Raw genomic sequence first — 25,054 nt, 5'->3', positions numbered from 1 at the left:
TCTCATTCCACATTTTAACTCACTGTTGGGAAAGTAATTTACCATGACTTTAAAAAAAAAAGGGTTTCGCTCACTGAATGTATTACCCTAGATTATTTTCACTGTTTCAGTACTGGACTCATATTCATGCATGAACGTAAATAAATCATTCATTTATGTAGTATTGGCAATTGACAAAACAATTTTATTTACATGAATCAAAACCATACCCCAGTGTGGTATATCATATGCATGTGCAATAAACATCTCACGTGTGTATATCATTCAGTCGATGATGATCTGAAGGTGTTCAGGTCAAGTCCCTCTCCAGGGCACGGAACCCACAGCCCATCAGGCCACCAGGAACTGGAGCCCACATCCCTTCACTATTCCATCATAATCAGGTCTGGAGGGCCTCCACTCTCAATAGGGGGCTGGGCTGGGGCTATGGAATATCAAGGACTTTTCTCAATGTCTGTATAAGACAGTTTCTCCTTTTAAACTCCATACTCCCACTACGTTATGTGATTAACTAGGACTGAGGTTTGCACTGAAATGTATATCTTCCCGAGTCCCTGGTCATCAGAGACCCTGACTGTGTTTTACAGGTGGGGTACATCATTAGCTGTGGCCAGCACTGAACTGAGCCACCATTTCATTTGCACCTCTCTGTCTGGCCTGAAGTCTAAGGGAGTGGCTGTGTCTCAAATTACACCCTTTTGCCTAAATTGCACCCTTTTGCCTACAGGGCTCTGGTCAAAGGTGGTGCACTATATAGGGAATAGGGTGCCATTTGGGACACAGGCAGAGCACACAGGTGATTCATCATGCCAGAGGAAACACCTGCTCCCCCAGTTCTCATACCTCACCCTCCCTCCGTGTCTCCCTGCCTCCTTCATCTCCCTATTTGTCCCTCTCTCCTTTTATTCGCCCTTACCCTCTCACCTCCCTGTCTTTGGCCTTCACTCCCTTCCCCCCTCCCCCATCTCCTCCCCCTCCTACCATCCATCCCCCTGACCTCCGTGCCTCTCGCCCCTCTTGTGTCCCCTCTCCTCTCTGAATGTGACAGGAATGTAATGTGTCGGAGCTCTCACCCACACTTAACAGGCTAAGGTGACAACTCTGTTGATCAACTCTGTATTTTTCTCTCCCCAGCGCCCTACAGACTGATGAGGGACTCCACTTGATGGAGATTCTGGCACGGCGGGCCAAGCTGCAGATGACTGACTTCCTGGAGCTCTCGTATGTATTTTATTCATGATTAACATTTTTATAGATTTTTCACACACTCAACTAAACAGAACAGAAACAACACACACGGACTACACCACTTTTATGTATTTAACCTTTTTATGTAACTATTCATTTTGACTGCATGCTTAAAATAGACGTGACTAGATTTGATTTTACTCAGGAATCTTATACGGTGCTGGGTAGAATCTAAAATGGGTTGTACAGTAATTCCTTGTAGCAGGTAGATAGGTATGCATCCACTGATTAATGCAGACTGAAATGCAGGGTAGTGTGTGGAGAGAGTTTATAATACTCTATAAAAGTAGCTCTTTAGGTGTCATGAGCACCATGTCAAGTCAAACGTTAACTGAGGGGCTTAAACAACAAAATATATAAAATCAAACATTTGAATTATTAAACTGACAAACAGGTTAAAAGCCGAAGAAAGGCAGGCTTACTGAGACACAAGATGTCCCGGAGACTGTCTTATTCTTATTCTGTAAACATTCGAGCTGGAGGTTGAAGATTATTGACACGTACACATTATTGACATGAGGTGCCATATACAGTACATGTAACTGCCAAAATAAAGGAAACACCAACATAGTGTCTTAATAAGGCGTTGAGCCACCACAAGCCACCAGAACAGCTTCAATGCACATTGCATAGATTCTACAAGTGACTGGAACTCTATTGGAGGGATGCAACACCATTCTACAAGGAATCCATCATTTGGTGTTTTGTTAATGGTGTTGGAAAACACTGTCTCAGGCGATGATCCAGAATCTCCCATAAGTGTTCATTTGGGTTGGGATCTGGTGACTGAGACAGCCATGGAATAAGGTTAACATCGTTTACATGCTCATCAAACCATTCGGTGACCAATCAAACACTGTGGATGGGGGCATTGTCATGCTATAGGGCATAACCATGGTAGCTAAAATATTGGCCAAATTCATGGCCTGCCCAGCATTTTTATACATGACCCTAAGCATGATGGGATGTTAATTGCTTAATAAACTCAGGAACCACAACTGTGTGGAAGCACTTGTTTTCAAAATACTTTGTATCCATTCATTTTCTTAAGTGTTTCCATTATTTTGGCAGTTACCTGGCTGCAATCATGAACAGGACTGAACTCTCCATGAACCTCCCTCTCTTTCTCCAAAATCGTTATGTTTTTCACTGCAGGTATCTGACTTTAAACACAGGCACTCACAAACACATACACACACACACACACACTTAGAATGCAATGAGGCTTTTAAAGCCATCCCCAACCAAATGAGAGTATATAGTGACACACTGTGCTGGTCTGCGTAGTCAGTGGCATCTCCTTCACATAGTCTAACCAAAAACGACCTTACACACATTTTACGCACATTATTTAAAGACTTTTAAAATAATATTAAAGAGGAAATCTTATCGACATTCTGTAAAGACATGGTGCCATAACCTGTCATAAGTTCATTTCCTGAACCGTCATGCACTGTACCCCACAAGTAAACACTGCTTTATGATGGGCCTCTCTCCTACCTTACTTATGTTCAAGTCTGACATTGTGGTCATTGTAATGCAGTCATTCATCAAGTGAACATACACTGCTATACTCAATAACCGTAGCAGTGTGTATGCGAGAACAATTTATCGCCATAAATACAATGCAACGTGCTGATGACAGGCATAAGAAAGAGAGTATTGTATGGGCTGATAGGCCCCCTTTGTGTTTTTCTAACTACTAAGCTTGATTGTTGGCGGTACAGGTAGGGATTGGCCGATTCCGTATCATGTGACACTGTGAATAAGGTTCTGAATGGCCCTTGTTTCTGAAGCACCTCACGGCGCTAGAGAGGTATACACTGCTCTGTATTCAGCCCTTCAGCCCATGGGTGGCCTTACAGGGCTGGGCTAATGTACCTTTTGTCTTTGTCCCTTTCTGGAACTGAAAGGGCCTTGGTATGGGAGAGTGATGGATTGGGTGGGAGAGAGCTGGGGCCCTTTGTTAGAGCTCCGAGTCGGCCCAGCAGGGGGAGCAGCCTGGACAATTTGTCCAAGCCGCCACGCTTATTTGGGCCGTCCCACTCCTTGCAGCTAACCGCTGCTGATCCTAGACCACCACCCCACCTCGGAGCCTGGGAGAATGGCTCTCCACATAATCAAATACTGGGCCCTCAATTCAGCCCAGCCAGCATGGCTCCTCTCACCTTTCATGTTGACTCATTTGTGCAAGCATGACTTGGTTCTGTAGGACCTTGAAATTAGTGTCTATCATGTTTACTATAATGAAGGAAAATATAGATATGCATACAGGGTAATTCAATGTTACCGTTATATGTAGTAACACAGTATGTTAGACACTGTGGCCAAATGTTATATATACTTGAATCAATCATCTATCTTTGTGTTATTTTGTATGATCGAAAGGACGATATAGAATAGGAGAATCCAGACGCCGCTGTCAGAAACGTCTTGAATTGATCATGTCAGGCTGAACATGGCGGTTGAAAGCAGAGACGTTGGTTTTGATGTGTCAATGTGGGTGGTTTGCTTCAGAATCATGTAGCATTAGTTCACTCTGAATAATAGTTGTTGCGCAACACTTACCGACTGTAGTCAGACTCCAATTTGATGGGGGTGACGTAATGTCTGACTTCATATGCTGCTCATTTCAAAGTATTACCACTAGGTGGGGAGATGCACCTTCGCTGGTTGCTTGTAATGCAGCCTATGTGTTACTGAATACTGAAGACGCATTAGACAAGACTCATTTATTTTCACTGTAGAATCACAAAGCAAAAGATTGATGGACAATGACAGTTCAACTTTTTATATATATATTCTAACATACTTAAAGGGAGCGCTTTTACATGGAAGTAATATTCTGCTGAAGAAAGCATGCGCTTCAGCTTGAAAATCACAAGTACATGATTTACTTTTGCTGTAGTATTGAATTTTGAAAAACTTTCATTGGGTGGCGGTTGGCGTAGTTCAGAGACGTCATGCTCATATGGGACACAAGGGCACATGCCCCCTCACATTTGGCCTGTTTTTTTTTCTTTTTCAGATGTTCAATTAATTACAAAACTTTATTTTTAAGCCCACGTTTTATCGTTATTATTTATCAAAAAAGATCTGTCAGCTTTTGCGGCGGGTGCACACTGACCGGACCCACCCCCGTTCCTATTCTCCCTAGTAAGTGGTTCCTTCCAAGGTGCAGCACACAGCAAAGATATGACGGAGCAAAGAGAGTGTAGAGTGATACGTGCAGCGTTTGATTAGCTGCCGATGAGGGCAGAAGGTACTGTATGTTTCTAAATGAAGTTGATCAAGCTATGTAGCCTATTGATAAAGCAAAAATGTTTTATTGTTTCTCTGTAATACTAGCCACCTAGCAATTGTATGAAGTTGTCTTGATCTAGCCAGCTAGATAGGTTCCCAACCGCCGAACCTCATAACTAGCTACCAAGCCTTTTCAGGCTGTCAATCAAGTAGCTTGTCTAACTATCTTAGCTGGCATGCCTGCAGCAAGGTTGCTAGACTTTAGAAAAGCGAGCAATTACTATATGTACCGAATTAGACTCACATTCCTTTCCATCTTTTACCCAGATATTAGCAGAGATACAGAGAAGCATATTTATTTTCTTTAAAAAAAGAACCACCAGTCAGGAGGATACAGACAGTTCAAAAGATATGCTTAGATATGCGGAAAGAGACTTGGTTTAACTGTAATCTGGCACCTTATGATCATATCATGATATTTGTGTATTAATTATGATTCCATGATATGTACCTGTGTTGATGATGTGTGCTATGATCCCATGTACTGTGTTGTAATTTGAATGTAATATCCTGGGCATGTTAGTGCAGTATATTGAGATGTGTGATTTACAACAGTCAGAATGACACCCTCGTTAAAATGACAATTGAACAGGTAAAGAGGTATGCTTAGATAACCTATGCAGAGAAATGTACATATTTTTTAACATAGAATTATGTCTCTAAATTGCAGGAAAAATGTGTTTCAGGTGTTTGAAAAATGCAAAATTCTCCAACCACCTCCCCTCCATCCTCACGTACTTTATGCCCCCTCTAAAATAAAATGGCTGCATGGCGCCCCTGGCGTAGGTCAGGAAACATATCAATGTGTTATGAAGTCACAGTGAGTGATGTTCCTTTTCAACTGCTAATAGATCGAACTGTTAATAGATGTGAAAAATCTATACATCTAGAGTGTTACGGGGGTGAATATCATAGAATGGTTGAAAGGCTGGCTGCTGGTTGAGGTTATCCTCCACACATTGCTAGATACCTTAACCTCCTGGCTGGATACATTATTTTACTTCAACATACAGTACAGCAAAACACTTTCTGTTCAATAGGTTGCCAAAAATAAAATGTACCGCATTTTATGTTCAATAGGTTGCCATAACCTGGTTTTATTCTGGGTGGTTCGCCCTCCTTCATCACCTTTAGCACTTTTCAGCTCAAGATATATTTTTACAGCCTGAAAAGTATTTGTCCAGTGTCCACCCTAGATTTGCTCTTTGGAAATACGTTGTGAGGGGGAAAATAATATCTGTACATTTCATTTGTACAGTGCTTTTCATTACACACAAAATTTACAAAGCTCTGTACATAAGCAATTGTCCCTATGACTGTCAGTGAAGGGACACACATAAAGTATGTGTACCTAATCCTAGACCAAAACCCTCCTTGTCATTTGTTGTTTGTAAAACACTCAGAGGCACATTGAGATTCAAGAGGTATCCTGCGGAAACGGCTCCTTTGGCTACAGGGATTCTAACAGTTTATGGGGTAGCCAGAGGTAAAATACTATTCAAGCACTGTGTGTGTACGGCTCTGATTTAACACTATCAGTCCTGAGAACCCAGGAAAAATGGGCTTTTCATTTATCTGACATTAATTTATCTGCATGTCCAGCCCTTACATTTAGTCTCACACTGAAGTGTTTAACCACTTTCTTTTCAGGACAATCAGGGCTACAAGTACAGCACAAAACTATTTGACATTAACAGCTGCATTCATAGGTTAATTGACAAATGTCAATACAAAAACAAGGTCTGCCAAAGCAAAAACCGGATAAAAATAAATGTATATGAATGCTGTAAGTACAGAAATGTTTTGCTTAGTGGGAAATGAATATCCAACTAGTCAGTGACAGCTGGTTGGAGTTTGTGATAGCAACTATGTGAGCTTATACCAGTATTATAGACACTATGTCCTGGGATTTCCTATGATCTTCTGTGTAGAAGTACCCCTTCTAATGACTCTTGTGTACCTTGTAAGCGTCATTGTGTAGCTTGTGAGCATCATAGTTCATGTTCGTAGGAGTCTCAGCTTTTCATAGATAGCTTTTAATAGTTTGTAGCTCAAACCATTTTGCCTCTATGGACGTGTTTGTAAAAAGACATGGCCCTGGGCCCCTTCGGGATCTGCCCTTGTCTCACAAACAACGCTCTAGCTCAGCCCCCGTTAATTACACAGAAGTCTGTAGCTCAAACACACAATGTTTAAAAGGGGTTAGAAGACTCATTGGGTTAATGACCTGGTCTGTTCTATGTAAGGCAAGAGGGCAGAAAAACAATGCTTTACCACCATGAAAAAAAAAATATTTCTCATTGATCATGTTTGGAATGTCTCATCTCACTGTGTGTGTTTTTTTTTTACAGAGTGGTGGGCCCAGCTGTGACCTTCAGAGTACGACCTAATACCCAGAATGTCAGCACTGCAGATGTGGCCAACGTAGCAGGTAGGTCTGAGCTGCTCTGATAGCTAAATGTTATATATATATTGCAAAAAAAGCAATCTCTTGTGCTTTAGTGGAGCATGTTGGAACTGAAATGGACATTTTAGCTTTTTCAAATATCCAAGATTTTGTTGTTTACTCTCACAGAACTGGTCCACAGTTTTTATAGCTCCATACTGAAAATTCTCTGTATAGACCTCTGATAATGGAGATGTGCTGTCGGGAGAAAGAGTCAAATCTAAGTGACATCCGTAAGCGTTATTAGGAAGCCTCCCTTGCACCAATCACAACTCTTCTCTGGTGAGTGAAATACAGGTATGCATTGTCAAAGAACCCCCAAGGAAAGGAGAGAATAGCTGTATTTGTATATAGTTATCATTACTGATAAACATACAAGGCTGCTTCAACAGTTATGAGAAAATATTTATATTTATATAAGAAGATAATGTTTTCCCCCACGAATTGGAATTTGTAACATATCATACCAATGGCAAAATTGTAGTGTAGATATTGGGGGTGGGGGCGAACAGTAGGGGGGGGTCCTCCACCCCCGACATTTAAAACGCATTTCCAGCAATTCTACACAGTTTGATTTTTTTATGTCTCTCTTGAGGGGTATTTTGAGGGGAAAACACAATAAAAGTGGAAGGCCCCCCCCCCCCCCCCCCCCAAAATTAAACATTTCGTTTTTAGGGAAAACTGATTTTGGGGGGAAAACAGCTGACTCCCTGCACATTTTGCAATGGGGCAGAGAGAAAAATGTGTGGTTTTATAATGCTATTCTACAATTTTAGTCAGCTAATTAAAGCTAATTTCCTGCAATTCTGCACATTTTTTTCATGGGGCAGAGAGAAACCTTTTCTGTTTTATAGCTAATCTCATGCTATTCTCACATTTTGCCATGAGGATGAGATAAATGTTTTCGGTTTTAAAGCTAATTTCCAGCTACTCTACACATTTTGCCATGACGCTGACAGAAAATGTTGCAGTTCTAATGTAACTGTCCAGTGAAAATGTCACTTTTAAAAGTTAATATTCTGTCAACTCATACCCAAATAATGTTGTTGACTCATCCTATACTGGTATTTGTGGATAAAGCATAAATTGGAGAAAAATTACCACCTTAACAAACAAAGAGACCAATTCAAAATGCTTGCTATTTTCTCATAGGGGATAATGTCTGGCCAATCAGCGGTCTACTCGCATTAATATTTTTTGTGACCGTATACACCCACACCATTCTGCTTTTGGGGTACGCCCACACCATTTCAACACAGCTGCTTTTTAACATACTTACTATTTTTGGGAAGGAAAACTACTTCACTCATATTGTAATTAGTTTGAACTATAGTTCAAATTTCATAGAAATCTAGAAACACTGGACTGGACTTTAAAGGTCGACTTTTGGGAAAAAGACGCAAAAATAACAGCTTTAAACTGTATAACTGATCAATGCACCATCATACCAGGTCATTTAATGCTTAAAATATTTGTTGGCTATTTGGCTTTAGTGCCATTTCTTTTCGATCTCAGCTTCCCTCCAAAAACAAATCCTGTGAAATGACATCAATACATACTGGAGGAGTTACTGGCTAGCTACAAGTGGCTAGCTTAGCTAATGAACTAATTACGTGGGTTGCAGCATGCATGACCAGAATGACATATCGATGAACAACCAAAGGCACACCCCATTTCTGTTTGAAAATTGAGGAGTTAGACTCTTTTTTGTGCCCAAAGTCGACCGTTAAAGCTAATTATCTGCAATTCTCCACATTTTGCCATTGCCTATGATGTGTTAATGTGATATCGGGAGGTCGGGGGCACCCATTTACATTTTTTTTTATACATTATTGGGGAGACGAATCGACCTGTTCTGAATATTGGGGGGATCCCCCGTGGCAATTTCACCTATGTTGCAGGGGACAGACACACACACACACACACACACACACACACACACACACACACACACACACACACACACACACACACACACACACACACACACACACACACACACACACAGGGAAATTGCTCTGTCAAAGTAAGTTTAGCTTGAATAGATAAATCTAGTTTTTTTCCCTTCGTCTAGTGATGACAGTTTTGATAATTGAACTCCACACTCTTGATCAAGTGATTGTGTAATGGCTACCCCCGTCCTGTTTCACAAGGGCTATTGTTCGTGTTCGTGTCCTCGTTTCTCATTTCCAGCCCCGGACTAACTTGTTTTGAGAGGTCATGGATGAGCCTTTATTCGTATTAATGCAGTTGACAGAACCGCACTTGAAATGAAATACGGCTGCCTCTTAACTTAAGTGCAGTAGTGTGGGTGTGCTGCTGTCTCTAAAGCATAATTTGTCATATTCAACAAGAGTATCGGCAAAGATTATTTCAATAGCCCCAGTTGATGTGGTTTTTCTGAGACGTTAAGCATTACAAGGCTATTGTAATGGCATCATTTTATCATCATTTTACAGTTTCTTCCAGACGCATTGGAGAAATCTGTGTGCCCATGTTTTAAGCAGTTGGAGACAAAACTTAAATGATTAAATTTTAATCATCTTCGCATTATTTAATTTAAATGGCACTGTAAGAGATTTCAATATGACATCATAGCTACCATAAATAAGGTGTGTTATCATACCATTATTATAAGATACATTTAAAAAATGTTGGGCTGTGTCCCAAATGGCACCCTATTCCCTATACAGTGCACTATTTTTTACCAGGACCTCGGGATGCAGCCTTGGACTGGCTGGACACTGGACAAAGGAGTCAGTGTTACCTCATAGAACATTAGCATTCTTCTGCTCCATGTGAACAATACTGGATCGATAGAGAGCCAGCCTCCTGGCCGTCCCGGGCCAGAGTGGAGGAGGGCGGAGGACTGTGCTGGTATTCTGGGGTGCAGCAGCACGGCCCTAGCTGTGTCGCAAATGGCACCCTGTTCCCTAAATATCTAGTGGACTACTTTTGACCAGGGCCCATATGGCTCTGGTCAGAAGTAGTGCACTATATAGGGAATATGGTGCAATTTGGGACTCAACCCCTGGATTTGCCTGGGCCTGCCCTGTATTGCCCTGGCCTGCTGAGTAAAGAACCCTGGAGTGGAGCTCGTGGAGCTCCTGTCACGCATACCCGGACATTGTTAGAAACCCAGGGCCAGGCAAAGGCTATTGTCAGGGGGGGTGTCAAGATGGTGAGCAGCGGGGTGATGACCCTCATTGTCAGGCCTATTCATGCACGCTGTGGAGCCATGGAGTGGCAGGCCCAAAAACCACTTCCAGTGGTGCGTCTCGGCCGTGAGAACCAGGCTCCTCAATTGGCTGGAGGTCAGGGTCAGGCCAGCCAGCCGCGCAATTAGCACATTAAGCAAGGTCCCCAATAAAGTCCACAATAGAATGCAGAAATGAGTTGTCTACAAACTGTATCCACTTAAAATGTTATTTAGTCAAAGATATTTTTAATGGCCTAACTGGTTTGACTGAATGTGTATTATTGACCATTAAACTGACCTCCCTGTGTTTTCTATGAAGAGGAGAACATCCATTGTCTTCCCTTACAATAGCTAGTTACTCATTCACTGGCTGAATGTAATATCTGAGGTTTGATTTGTGTCTTGACATGGAAATAATTCTGTGTCACAGAGGTCACAAACAGTTCAATAAGTTATGAAGGCGGTTTTCCCTCGCAAAGTGGTATCGGTGAATGGCTGAGTTTCTATGTTTGACACACTTTTGAAAAAGCAAGGAAATTCTGCTCATTCTGATCAAGTTCACATACATCTATCAAACCCATTTTTCTTCTGTCAGTTCCTCACTTATGCAGACAGCTCTGTAGAGCGGTGTTGTTTTGGGCACTGGTATTCAACCAGAGTAAACACTAAACAGTAGATGCAACACTTTCAGTTGGGCAGTGTTTACTTTAAGACACGTTCCTATTCACTCCCATTCACTCCCTGTATCTGGTAGTCCTAACCTTGATGGCCTTGAATATACTATGAACCATGAGTCATTTCTGATCACCGGAGTTGAAATGAGACCCCAATTCCTCTGATCATTACAAAGACCGTTGGTTGTATTTTTTCTCTCTCTTTTCACGGTTGAGTGGTTTAGCATAGATCTCATAATACTGACAGCTCTGACCTTCACTCCAGCTTTAACACTTGTTAAAATGTCAAATCTTATTAGCTGCCTCTTTAGGAAAAAGTAATGTGGTTTATCTACCTAAGTTCTCTTCTCCCTGATGTGAGGAAAGCCTTCAACCTCTGGTTGGCTCAGTCTTAGGGCTTCGCTTTTAGGGCACTCACTTACCCTAAGTATGTGTGTTCTGCTGCAGAGAGAAATTTAACCTGTTTAACGTGATTTATTGTCATCCATGTGACTGTATATGCACATGATGTTGATGTGCAACGTGAGATTTGTGACATTGTATTACAAATCTTGTGGTAATGATGCTTGTCTGGTTTTCATTATCATCAGCTTGATCTTTCTGCATTATCTGAGAGAAGTCACGTGCTTTTACTTCTTCCTTGAAAAGTTCCAAATAACATAGCATTTTGTCATCTTCCTAGATCTCTGTATGCGTGTCTGTTTTAACCATACAATATACAGAAGCTTAACACATTAGTGTATAAAACATACTACTCCCCCCCAAGCCAGCTGATCCTTGGTGACCTTTCACATAATCATCATCAGTAGCCTCTCAGTCCCAAATCAAATCCAAATCAAATTTTATTTGTCACATGCTTCGTAAGACCAGCAGTGAAATGCTTACTTACGGGCCTTTCCCAACAATGCAGAGAGAAACATATTGAAAAAATATAGAAGCATAATAACACGAGGAGTATATACACAATGAGTAACGATAACTTTGTTATATGCGCGGGATAGCAGTACTGAGTCGATGTGCAGGGGTATGAGGTAATTGAGGTAGATATGTACATATAGGAAGTGGGTAAAGTGACTAGGCTACAGGACAATAACCAGTAGCAGCAGCGTATGTGATCAAAAGAGTCAAAAGAGTTAGTGCAAAAGGGGGTCAAAAGTAGTACACTGTATGGGGAATTGGGTGTCATTTTGGACAAACCCTGACTTTGTCATCAGCACTTTCTGTTTGGATTCACTCCTTTAATTGTCTCCATTGATTTCCTGTGTGATTTCATTGGAAACAAGTCTCCCCAATGGGACTATGGGCCCACTTAAGCCCTACAGGAGCCACCAGATCCATTGAAGTTAACTTCATTTAGTTTGCCTGTTGATCAATTCTCATCTCATGCTGAAGGATAATCAATTCTGGATTTTCTCTAGCTAGTAGCTAATAGCAACCTGTTGGCCAAAATGTGCTCAAAATCAAATTGGGGGAAAATGAAATGACAAAAACAGTTGTTTATTGATGTCATTTGTTGTGACACAGTGTGGTGCGTTATCTCTATTGTCTATCGGCGTATGCGTGGTGGTTGTGTTTTGTGATTTCTAAGAAATCCCTACAAGTGAGACCTCAATCCTTTGTGTCCCCTGCAGTTCAGAGTTGCTTGTGGTTATTTTGGTCTGACTTCAGAGAGAGCTGGGGTGGGGGGTGGAATCCTCTAGAGCTTTGGGAGCATCTGTGGGTCCTGCTGTGAAGAGGGTGGATCATCACAGGTGTTGTGTGGAAGCTGAGTTTGTTTAGCAGCGGTGGTAGCGTGGGCGTCATGGTCCTCAGCCAGCCCTCTCTGGGCAGACCTCTCAGGGTCCCTCTCTCTCACAGCTGGCAGCTCTACTCTGGTGCATCCCAAATGGCACCCTATTCCCTAAACAGTGCACTACTTTTGACCAGGGCCCATAGGGCTATGGTTAAAAGACGTGCACTATGTAGGGAATAGTCGGCATTTGGGATGCAACCTCTGTGTTGGCCCTGCTCCTGGAACTCCGCTTTCGGCTCAGGCTTCATGCCTCCTACAGATGGCACCCTATTTCCGAATGTAGTGCACCACTTTTGACCAGGGCTTTGGTCAAAAGTAGTGCACTATATTAGGGAATAGGGTCCCATTTGTGCTGTAGATGGCTTGACTGACTGGAGCTCTCTGCTGGCTCTGCTGCCTGACTCCACACTTGCAGCACGCTTGCATCATTCCAGGGCAGGCAATGGACTGGCTGGCTTGGAGAGGGAGAGGGAAGCTTCCGTGTCGCTGCGGTCTGTTTCTCTGTGCGAAAAATGCAGTATGTGTGGGATGTGTAAATGAATACTCTAAGCTTGGATGTAGGCCTAGTTCCTGTAATGAAGATGATGACATAACATAACACAACATATAGGGCAGAAATACCTTCTTGAACATGTGCCTTCATTACAAACTTGTATGGGATCCGTAAATATGAATTCAAATGTTAAATTATGAGCCTAGTTAGCCGTGATTGGCTGAAATAATGGAGGTGATGACCATGCTGACTGTTGGCCATGTGTTTACATGTGAATTCTTAAAGAGATGGGTGTAAAAAAAGAAGACCTTTCTAGCACTCAACAAATCGTTCAAGGGCATTTTCTCCTACTGGTATCCTAAGTGGGATAACACGTTTAGCAACTTTTAAAGCAGCATAACTTTCCCATGCTTCCTCCAATCACAAGCTCTGAATCTGAACTAAAAAAAAACATTTTAAAAAGGATTTCAGATTTTTATACATAACCCCCCTTTGGGACTTAGCATTCCATCACTATCACTATTTTCTTACTGCAGGATGGATTATACCCCCATATGATTGAGGCCCTCTTCATGTCAGACATGACAGAGTCTTCTCTCTGGGTGTGTAATAAAGCCATGTTCCTCCAAACTTCCTAGTCTGGCTTCTCTATCGCTCTCTCTCTCACTCCAGTGAAGAATGTTATTAAAGACTAATAAAATGCTCCTGTTGTTCGCTCACCTTTGGTGGCCTGAGTACAAATATAGGATCTTAATTTGATCACTATTTTGATGCTGAGAATTTCAAACCTGGGGTGTATTCAAGGTTTAAAAGGCTTGTAAAGGCTTGTAAATTGTGTAATTTTCACTTTGAAATGTCAGACTTGATTTGCCCTAACGAAATAATGTATCAACCCGTTCAAAAAATGTCCGTTAATTATAATCCACGTAATATTTCATATTTCCTGTTGCTGCATGATTATTTTCCTGCTTTAGCGAACTTGCTCAAATTAAGATCCTACATCTGTAGGCAGTATCCAGCTTCTCTTAGTGGGCTCTGAGATCCCTGATGAGAACAGAAGCAGACAGCTGAATTGATTGGCCCACTTCAGCGTATGGACCTTGATTACAGCCGCATTCAAGTGCTGTTCTGTTCTCTACATCACCTTATCCACTCCTCAGAGGAGAGGAGAGGAGAGGAGAGGAGAGGAGAGGAGAGGAGAGGAGAGGAGAGGAGAGGAGAGGAGAGTGACTCACTAGGCTTAGATTGTCTGCCTGCCTGCTGCAAATAGCCAGCTAGCTGTGTTCGCCTCGAAAAACCTTCATATAGTCAAGACACACAGACTAATGCGGTCTGTATTATACAGTATGTTGTAAATTAAGTTGCATATATACAGTAGGCTACTACAAAGATGAAATGTACAGTTTCCATATGTACTATACTGTTCTCAGAATAAGAAATATTTATTGTAATTTCTTCATTTAGTAAAATATTAATGTTGACCTTGAATGAGTAACACAATGATTGATGGCTTCAACATTATGTTATCAGTTTAATAGATATACAGATCACAGGAGGTTGGTGGCACCTTAATTGGGGAGAACAGTAATGGTAATGACTAGATCGGAATTTGTGGAAGGGTATCAAATACATCAAACACATGGTTTCCAGGTGTTTGATGCCATTCCGGCTATTGCGCCATTCCGGCTATTATTATGAGCCGTTCTTCCCTCAGCAGCCTCCTGTGATACAGATGTAGGATCTTAATTTGAGCCAGTTTGCTACACCCAGAAAATAATCTAGGGGTTGACACATTTTTTGTAAGGGAAAATCAAGTCTGACATTTCAAAGTGGAAATTACTTCAGAACTTTTTTAACCTCAAATACACTACAATTTTTACATTTCCTGCATTACAGGACATTTCACCAACAGGGTGATCAAATTAAGATGCTACATCTGTACACAATATGTTCTACAGTGTGATTCACAAATGTCACTGTGTCCTGACTGAGTGAGTGATAGAATCATATTGGTACATACAGTAGAATGGCTGCTTGGTATAGAAAGTTAGTGGTATCTCCATAAGGTTACGGTACGAGGCGAGCAGGAGAGGGTTCAACTCTTGTTTGATGGTTGGAGCCAACATGAAATGTCCCTTCAAAGCCGGGTGCTGGGACTTCTGTCTTTCTGTTTTAGAGTGTTTTATGTATTCTAACAGAGAGACAAAGTCAGCCCAGAAACTTCAAAGCTGCTGGGTGACATTTAGGTCTACATCTTCAAAGAACCGCTCCCTGCTTTTGTACTTCTGCTTTTTGTCTATAATTAATGTACTCCTTCCAGATTCTGAGTGGGATTAGAGAGCCAGACAGAATGTATGTATGTATGTATGTATGTATGTATGTATGTATGTATGTATGTATGTATGTATGTATGTATGTAGCCATAGCCACGGGAAGTAGGGGTGCTGAGGGTGATGCAGCACCCCATGGAAAATCGGATTTTAAAAATATATATAAAACAAAACTCACAAAAGTAGAAGACTGATATAGACGTCTGTAGCGCAGGCATTACATTTTTTTGACATATGGTTTGTAACAATATACTCCTCAAAGAGATCACATTTCCAGAGTGGGCTCTCTGGTACTTTTAATGATTTGACCCATTTTATACATAGAAATTGACATTATAGGTCATTAACCAATCACTGCCCTCCTTTAGGATTGCACATTCAGCAAGTCACCAGCAGAGGGAGTTCCCTTTGAATCTATTTTCCCATTCACTGTGTTGGTGGTGCTCATACAATTGATAATACCTTCAGAATTAGCAAAGAGCCCACTCTGGAAATGTGATGTATTTCTTTATTGAACCTTTATTTAACTAGGCAGTTCAGTTAAGAACACATTCTTATTTACAATGACGGCTTACCGGGGAACAGTGGCTTAACTGCCTTGTTCAGGGGTGGAACTACAGATTTTTACCTTGTCAGCTCGGGGATTCAATACAGCAACCTTTCGGTTTCTGGCCCAACGCTCTAACCACTAACCTGTCTAGGATGAGGGTGCCGCGGCACTCGCGGCACTCCCCCCCCACCCCCACTGAAAAACCAGTGCCGCGAAATTCAAAAAAAATATTTTTTTTAAATATTTAACTTTCACACATTAAAGTCCAATACAGCTAATGAAAGACACAGATCTTGTGAATCCAGCCAACATGTCCGATTTTTAAAATGTTTTACAGGGAAGACACAATATGTAAAGATGTACATCTATTACCTAAAAACACATTAGCATAATCCACCATCTTTTATTTGTCCACCAACACCAGTAGCTATCACCAATTCGGCTAAACTAAGATATTTATAGCCCCTAACCAAGAAAAAAACTCATCAGATGACAGTCTGATAACATATTTATGGTATGGGATAGGTTTTGTTAGAAAAAAGTGCATATTTCAGGTAGATGGCATAGGTTACAATTGCACCCACCGTCACAAATGGACTAGAATAACTACATAGAGCAACGTGTTTACCTACTTACTAATCATCAAACATTTCGTAAAAATACACAGCATACACTAATCGAAAGACACAGATCCTGTGAATACAGACAATATTTCAGATTTTCTAAGTGTCTTACAGCGAAAACACAATAAATCGTTATATTAGCATAGCACATAGCACATAGCAGCCCAGCATTGATTCTAGCCAAAGTGAGCGATAACGTCAACATCGCCAAAATATATAAATTTTTTCACTAACCTTCTCAGAATTCTTCAGATGACACTCCTGTAACATCATATTACACAATCCATATAGAGTTTGATCGAAAATGTTTATATTTAGCCACCAAAATCATGGTTAGACAATGTGAAATGTAGCCCAGCTGGTGAGAAAATGTCCGTGCGCCATATTAGACAGTGATCTACTCTTATACATAAATACTCATAAACGTGACTAAAAAATATAGGGTGGACAGGGATTGATAGACAATTTAATTCTTAATACAATCGCGGAATTACATTTTTTAAATTATCCTTACTTTTCAATACAGTTTGCGCCAAGCGAAGCTACGTCAAAAAACATGGCGTCCTAAGCCACTAACATTTTTCGACAGAAACACGATTTATCATAATAAAAATGTCCTACTTTGAGCTGTTCTTCCATCAGTATCTTGGGCAAAGGATCCTTTCTTGGGTCTAATCGTCTTTTGGTGGAAAGCTGTCCTCTTGCCATGTGGAAATGCCAACTGCGTTCGGGATGAACTGGAAGCGTGCCCAGCAATTCACAGCGTTTCAGAAATAAATGTCCCAAAATCGCACTAAACGGATATAAATTGCTATAAAACGCTTTAAATTAACTACCTTATGATGTTTTTAACTCCCATAACGAGTAGAAACATGACCAGAGTAATATTACTCCCTCCACTAATGCTTGGAACAAGTGCGGGTCGATGTCCTCCAGGCGCATTACGCAGCAAGAAAAGAGTTCCTAGCTACAGGGTTTTTTAATTTGTAGTGCCTGTGAACGCGCAATCGACCCCATTCAAATCGTCATCACGTAAAGGCATCCAGGGGAAGACGTAAGCAGTGTCCGTATACTCATAGCAATAACTGCGGCCTTTTAACTGACTCCAGATCAGGGGCCAACATTTTTGAAATCTGACTCCATGTCAGGGAAATTGCTGTAGAATGGGTTCTGTTCCACTTAGAGACAAAATTTCAACTCCTATAGAAACTATAGACTGTTTTCTATCCAATAATAATAATAATATGCATATTGTACGATCAAGAATTTTGTGGGAAGCCGTTTCAAAAATTACACGATTAGCATAAATAGTGACAACAGCGCCCCCATCCTCAACAGGCTAAGCTACCTGCCGCCCCATATTTGTAGAGTAAATTGTTCAAAATAATGTCTTAAAATGTATCAAATCAAAAAGGGTAGTTTTGAGATATTCATATTAATATATATATATATATTTATTTATTTATTTTATCCCATTTTCTCCCCAATTTTCCGTGGTATCCAATCGCTAGTAATTACTACCTTGTCTCATCGCTACAACTCCCGTACGGGCTCGGGAGAGACGAAGGTCGAAAGCCATGCGTCCTCCGAAGCACAACCCAACCAGCCGTACTGCTTCTTTAACACAGCGCGCCTCCAACCCGGAAGCCAGCCGCACCAATGTGTCGGAGGAAACACCGTGTACCTGGCCCCCTTGGTTGGCGCCCACTGCGCCCGGCCCGCCACAGGAGTCGCTGGAGCGCGATGAGACAAGGATATCCCTACCGGCCAAACCCTCCCTACCCCGGACTACGCTATGCCAATTGTGCTTCGCCCCACGGACCTCCCGGTCGCGGCCGGCTGCGACAGAGCCTGGGCGCGAACCCAGAGACTCTGGTGGCGCAGTTAGCACTGCGATGCAGTGCCCTAGACCACTGCTCCACCCGGGAGGCCCTATTAATATTTTTTATGTTGAATAAATCAATGTGACATTTTTTATTTCAGAATCAAGAGTAAAGACATATACTTGATATTTTAGAGCACAATATGAGGAGAATAATGACGCAAAGATATTGTCTGTATCATGTATGGTTCACTGATTTTAGGGTCTTACAAGAGGCATGTATAGCTCTAAAAAGGGCCTAAAATGGCCACTTTCATCATGGTTTTCTCAAAAATGGTTTGTGATTCTTCCTGCAATGAAGTTTCTATGTGAAACTTCATTTGACATACCAAAAATATTTTACACTCCCATAGGCGTGGAAGCTCCCTATTGGACTATGGAAGCATCCATATTGATCATATCAAGCATGCATGTACACATGTATTTGACCAGTATTTCTCTCATATGAGGTTGTACTGACTCCATGTGTTTTCCTACCTGAACTATATGGACGTTGCTCTCCTCATTCTGCGTTAATGGATCAAGTATTTTCCACTGGATGCATTAACAAAGGGCAAGTACAGATCTGTCTGGAAAATAAAAGGGTTTATTTTTCTTCCCATCACGAAAGAAAAGAAGGGATGAATTATGTATGGGTTATGAGAGACGAGTCTTCAGCTCATTCTCAACCCCTGATTGAGTCTCAAATTGATCTGTGCGGGTGATGCCATAGGTGTTATAGGTCAGTATGGACGCATGCCAAATGACACCCTATTAATTATGTAGTGCACTGCCTTCAAGCAGAGCTGTGGTAAAAATTAGTGCACTTTATAGGGAGCAGTGAGAGGCGTCGGAGGAGATCTCTACCGTTTTACGTCCTCCTAACCAATATGTTCTATTGTGTGTGTTTTTTGCGCGTTATTTGCAACTTATTTTGTACATGTAATATCTTGTGTTTCACCGAGTCGTGGCTGAATGACGACATGAATAACATACAGCTGGCTGGGTTTCCTGTGCATCGGCAAGATAGAACAGCTGTCTCGGGTAAGACAAGGGGTGGCGGTCTGTGTCTATTTGTAAACAACAGCTGGTGCACAAAATCTAATATTAAGGAAGTCTCGAGGTTATGCTCGCCTATATTTTTTATAGCTGTCTATTTACCACCCCAAACCGATGCTAGCACTAAGACAGCACTCACAAGCTGTATAAGGCCATAAGCAAACAAGAAAATGCTCATCCAGAGGTGTTCTCTTAGTGGCCAGGGACTTTAATGCGGGGAAACTTAAATCGGTTTTACCTCATTTCTACCAGCATGTTACATGTTCAACCGAAGGGAAAAAAACTCTAGACCATCCTTACCCCACAAAGCTCTCCCTCACCCTCCATTTGGCAAATCTGACCATAATTATATCCTCCTGATTCCTGCTGACAAGCAAAAACTACAGCAAGAAGTACCAGTGACTCGCTCAATACGGAAGTGGTCAGATGATGCAGATGCTAAGCTACAGGACTGTTTTGCTAGCACAGACTGGAATATGTTCCGGGATTCGGCCGATGGCATTGAGGAGAACACCACATCAAATCAAAGAGTATTGGTCACGCACGCCGAATACAACAGGTGTAGACCTTACAGTGAAATGCTTACTTACAGGCTCTAACCAATAGTGCAAAAAATATATTAGGTGAACAATAGGTAAGTAAAGAAATAAAACAACAGTGAAAAATAACAGTAGCGAGGCTATAAAAGTAGCGAAGCTACATACAGACACCGGTTAGTCAGGCTGATTGAGGTAGTATGTACATGTAGATATGGTTAAAGCGACTATGCATATATGATGAACAGAGAGTAGCAGTAGCGTTAAAGAGGGGTTGGTGGGTGGCGGGACACAATGCCGATAGCCCGGTTAGCCAATGTGTGGGAGTACTAGTTGGTCGGCCCAATTGAGGTAGTATGTACATGAATGTATAGTTAAAGTGACTATGCATATATGATAAACAGAGAGTAGCAGCAGCTTAAAAGAGGGGTTGGGGGGGCACACAATGCAAATAGTCTGGGTAGCCATTTGATTACTTGTTCAGGAGTCGTATGGCTTGGTTGGTAAAAACTGTTGAGAAACCTTTTTGTCCAAGACTTGGCTCTCTGGTACCTCTTGCCATGCGGTAGTACAGAGAACAGTTTCTGACTGGGGTGGCTGGGGTCTTTGACAATTTTTAGGGCAGTCATTGGCTTCATCAATAAGTGCATCAATGACGTCATCCTCACAGTGACCACGGATTACAGGCAACATCCGCACTGAGCTAAAGGGTAGAGCTGCTGCTTTCAAGGAGTGGGACTCTAACCCGGAAGCTTATAAGACATCCCGCTATTCCCTCCGACGAATCCTTAAACTGGCAAAGTGTCAATACAGGACTAAGATTGAATCGTACTACACCGGCTCCGATGCTCATCGCATGTGGCAGGGCTTCCAAACTATTACCGACTACAAAGGGAAGCACAGCCGCGAGCTGCCTAGTGACATGAGCCTACCAGATGAGTTAAATGAATTCTATGCGTGCTTCGAAGCTGTCACGCCCTGACCTTAGAGATCCTTTTTATGTCTCTTTTTGGTTTGGTCAGGGTGTGATTTGGAGTGGGCATTCTGTTTTGTTTTTCTATGATTTTCTATTTCTATGTTTTGGCAGGGTATGGTTCTCAATCAGGAACAGCTGTCTATCGTTGTCTCTGATTGGGAACCATACTTAGGTAGCCCTTTTTCCCACCTGGTTTTGTGGGAAGTTGACTTTGTTTAGGGCACTTTGCCTTTGAGCTTCACGGTTTGTTTTTGTAGTGTTTATTGTTTTGTTTGGCGTAATCTTTATTAAATTAAAGAAAATGTACGCTTACAATGCTGCACCTTGGTCCTCTCCTTTTAACAGCCGTGACAGAACTTCCCACCACCAAAGGACCAAGCAGCGTGGTAGAGAGGACTCCTGGACATGGGAAGAGATCCTGGATGGTAAGGGACCCTGGAGGCAGGCTGGGGAGTATTGCCGTCCAAGGGAGGAACTGGAGGCAGCTTAGGCGGAGCGGCAGCGTTATGAGGGAACACGGCTGGCAAGGAAGCCCGAGAGGCAGCCCCCCAATTTTTTTTTTGGGGGGGGCGGCACACGGGGAGTGTGGCTGAGTCAGGTTGGAGACCTGAGCCAACTCCCCGTACTTACTGTGGCGAGCATTTACTGGTTAGGCCCCGTGCAATGGTGTGATCCGCACTGTGTATCGGTTGAGCATTCACAGGCCGGTGTGCTCGGTGCCAGCGTCCCACATTTGCCGGGTGGAAGTGGGCATCCAGCCAGAACAGGTTGTGCCAGCTCTGCGCTCGACAGCTCACGGCCCAATGTATCCGGTGCCTCGGCCAAGGAAGAAGCCTCCTGTATGTCTCCCCAGCCTCGTGTCCTGTGCCTGCTCCCAGAGCCAGGCCTCCTGTGTGTCTCTCCACTCCAGAGACGGTCTCCAGCCCTGAGCCTCCAGAGACGGTCTCCAGCCCTGAGCCTCCAGAGACGGTCTCCAGCCCTGAGCCTCCAGAGACGGTCTCCAGCCCTGAGCCTCCAGAGACGGTCTCCAGCCCTGAGCCTCCAGAGACAGCCTCCAGTCCGGGGCCCGCAGCGAGGGTGCCCAGTCCGGGGCCCGCAACAATTTTCTATTTCTATGTTTTGGCCGGGTATGGTTCTCAATCAGGGACAGCTGTCTATCGTTGTCTCTGATTGGGAACCATACTTAGGTAGCCCTTTTTCCCACCTGGTTTTGTGGGAAGTTGACTTTGTTTAGGGCACTTTGCCTTTGAGCTTCACGGTTTGTTTTTGTAGTGTTTGTTTTGTTTGGCGTCATTTTATTCAATAAAAGAAAATGTACGCTCACCACACTGCACCTTGGTCCTCTCCTTTTAAAAGCCGTGACAGAGGCAAGCAACACTGAAGCATGCATGATGAGAGCACCAGCTGTTCCAGACGACTGTGTGATCACGCTTTCCGTAGCCAATGTGAGTAAGTCCTTTAAACAGGTCAACATTCACAAGGCCGCAGGGCCAGACGGATTACAAGAACGTGTACTCCGAGCACGCGCTGACCAACTGGCATGTGTCTTCACTGACATTTTCAACCTGTTCCTGACCGAGTCTGTAATACCAGCATGTTTCAAGCAAACCACCATAGTCCCTGTGCCCAAGAACACGAAGGTAATCTGCCTAAATGACTACCGACCCGTAGCACTCACATCTGTAGGCATAAAGTGCTTTGAAAGGCTGGTCATGGCTCACATCAATAACATCCCAGAAACCCTAGACCCACTCCAATTTGCATACCACCCCAACAGGTCCACAGATGAAGCAATCTCTATTGCACTCCACACTGCGCTTTCCCACCTGGACAAAAGGCACACCTACACTACCGTTAAAATGTTTTGGGTCACTTAGAAATGTCCTTGTTTTTGAAAGAAAAGCTAATTTTCATAAAATCAGAAATACAGTGTAGACATTAATAGTTTGTTATAAGTTATGTTGTAAATAACTATTGTAGCTGGAAACGTGAGACTTTTTATGTAATATCTACATACTGTAGGCGTACAGAGGCCCATTATCAGCAACCATCTGTCACATGTAATGACACTGGAGAGACGAAGCAGGTCCTGGGAGTAAAACATTTAATTATAACGGACACATAACGAGGCAAGCACAGCGTCAGCAAACAGAAACTAAGACAAAGGACAATCAATGCAGCAGCAGGGAACAGAGCAAGGGAACAGACAAATATAGGGGAGGAAATTAACATGTGATAAGTGAGTCCAGGTGAGTCCAATAACGCTGATGCGAGTGACGAGGGAAGGCATGTGTGAGTGATGGATGGCAGGAACGTGTGATGCAGGGTAATCTGGCGCCCTCAAGCGCCAGGGGAAGGGAAGAGCGGGTGCAGACGTGACGCCCTCAATCATGTGTTCCAATGGCACGTTGCGTTAGCTAATCCAAGTTTATTATTTTAAAAGGCTAATTGATCTTTAGAAAACCATTTTGCAATCATGTTATCACAGCTGACAACTGTTGTTCTGATTAAAGAAGCAATAAAACTGGCCTTCTTTAGACTAGTTGAGTATCTGGAGCATTAGCATTTGTGGGTTCGATTACAGGCTCAAAATGGCCAGAAACAAAGACCTATCTTCTGAAACTCGTCAGTCTATTCTTGTTCTGAGAAATTAAGGCTATTCCATGCGAGAAATTGCCAAGAAACTGAAGATCTCGTACAACGCTGTCTACTACTCCCTTCACAGAACAGCGCAAACTGGCTCTAACCAGAATAGAAAGAGGAATGGGAGGCCCCGGTGCACAACTGAGCAAGAGGACAATTACATTAGAATGTCTAGTTTTGAGAAACAGATGCCTCACAAGTCCGCAACTGGCAGCTTCATTAAATGGTACCCTCAAAACACCTGTCTCAACGTCAACAGTGAAGAGGCGACTCCGGGATGCTTTTCTTTCAAAAACAAGGACATTTCTAAGTGACCCCAAACTTTTGAACGGTAGTGTACATGAGAATGCTATTCATTGACTACAGCTCAGTGTTCAACACCATAGTGCCCTCAAGCTCATCACTAAGCTAAGGACCATGGGACTAAACACCTCCCTCTGCAACTGGATCCTGGACATCCTGACGGGCCGCCCCCAGGTGGTAAGGGTAGGTAACAACAATCTGCCACGCAGATCCTCAACACGGGGGCTCCTCAGGGGTGTGTGCTCAGCCCGTCATGTACTCCCTGTTCTCCCATGACTGCATGGCCAAGCACGATTCCAACACCATCATTAAGTTTGCCGATGACACAACAGTGGTAGGTCTGATCACCGACAACGCCTATTCCCACTCAGGAGACTGAAAAGATTTGGCATGGGTCCTCAGATCCTCAAAAAGTTCTACAGCTGCACTATCTAGAGTATTCTGACTGGTTGCATCACCGCCTGGTATGGCAACTGCTCGGCCTCCGACAACAAGGTGCAACAGAGGGTAGTAGCTTCCCGCCATCCAGGACCTCTATACCAGGTGGTGTCAGAGGAAGGCCCTACAAATTGGCAAAGACTACAGCCACCCTAGTCATAGACTATTCTCTCTGCAACCGCACAGCAAGCGGTACCGTGCAGTTGCAGAGAGGTCCAAGTCTAGGTCCAAAAGGCAGCTTCTACCCCCAAGCCATAAGACTCCTGAACAGGTAATCAAAGGGCCACCCGGACAATTTGCATTGCCCCCCCCCCCCCCCCCCCCCCCATTGTTCTGCTGCTGCTACTCTCTGTTTAGTCTCAATGCATAGTCGCTTTACCTCAATTACCTCGACTAACCTCTGTACCCGCACATTGACTCTGTACTGGTATATACATATATACAGTACCAGTCAAAAGTTTGGAAACACCTACTCATTCAAGGGTTTTTCTTTGTTTTTACTATTTTAGAATAGAATAATAGTGAAGACATTAAAACTAGTAAATAACACATATGGAATCATGTAGTAATAAAAAAAGTG

General features: G+C 42.8%; 1 protein-coding gene across 2 annotated transcripts in view; it reads left to right on the top strand.

Annotated features, from left to right (window-relative positions):
* LOC129814156 (receptor-type tyrosine-protein phosphatase N2-like) overlaps window positions 1–25,054 on the top strand; it is a 151,678-nt gene that overhangs the window by 42,935 nt on the left and 83,689 nt on the right. For both annotated transcript variants that reach the window (XR_008753236.1, XM_055867000.1), the window contains exons 12-13: window positions 1,135–1,221; window positions 6,903–6,982. Coding sequence is in view for 1 of the 2 variants with exons in the window: in XM_055867000.1 (XP_055722975.1) it covers window positions 1,135–1,221; window positions 6,903–6,982 (167 nt within the window). In the remaining variant the exon portion in view is untranslated. The remainder of the gene's footprint in view (window positions 1–1,134; window positions 1,222–6,902; window positions 6,983–25,054) is intronic.

This window comes from Salvelinus fontinalis, chromosome 17 (genome assembly GCF_029448725.1).
Source record: "Salvelinus fontinalis isolate EN_2023a chromosome 17, ASM2944872v1, whole genome shotgun sequence".
Taxonomy (NCBI): domain Eukaryota; kingdom Metazoa; phylum Chordata; class Actinopteri; order Salmoniformes; family Salmonidae; genus Salvelinus; species Salvelinus fontinalis.
The sequence above is the reverse complement of the archived record's forward strand: the minus strand, read 5'-3'. Positions and strand labels throughout refer to the sequence as shown.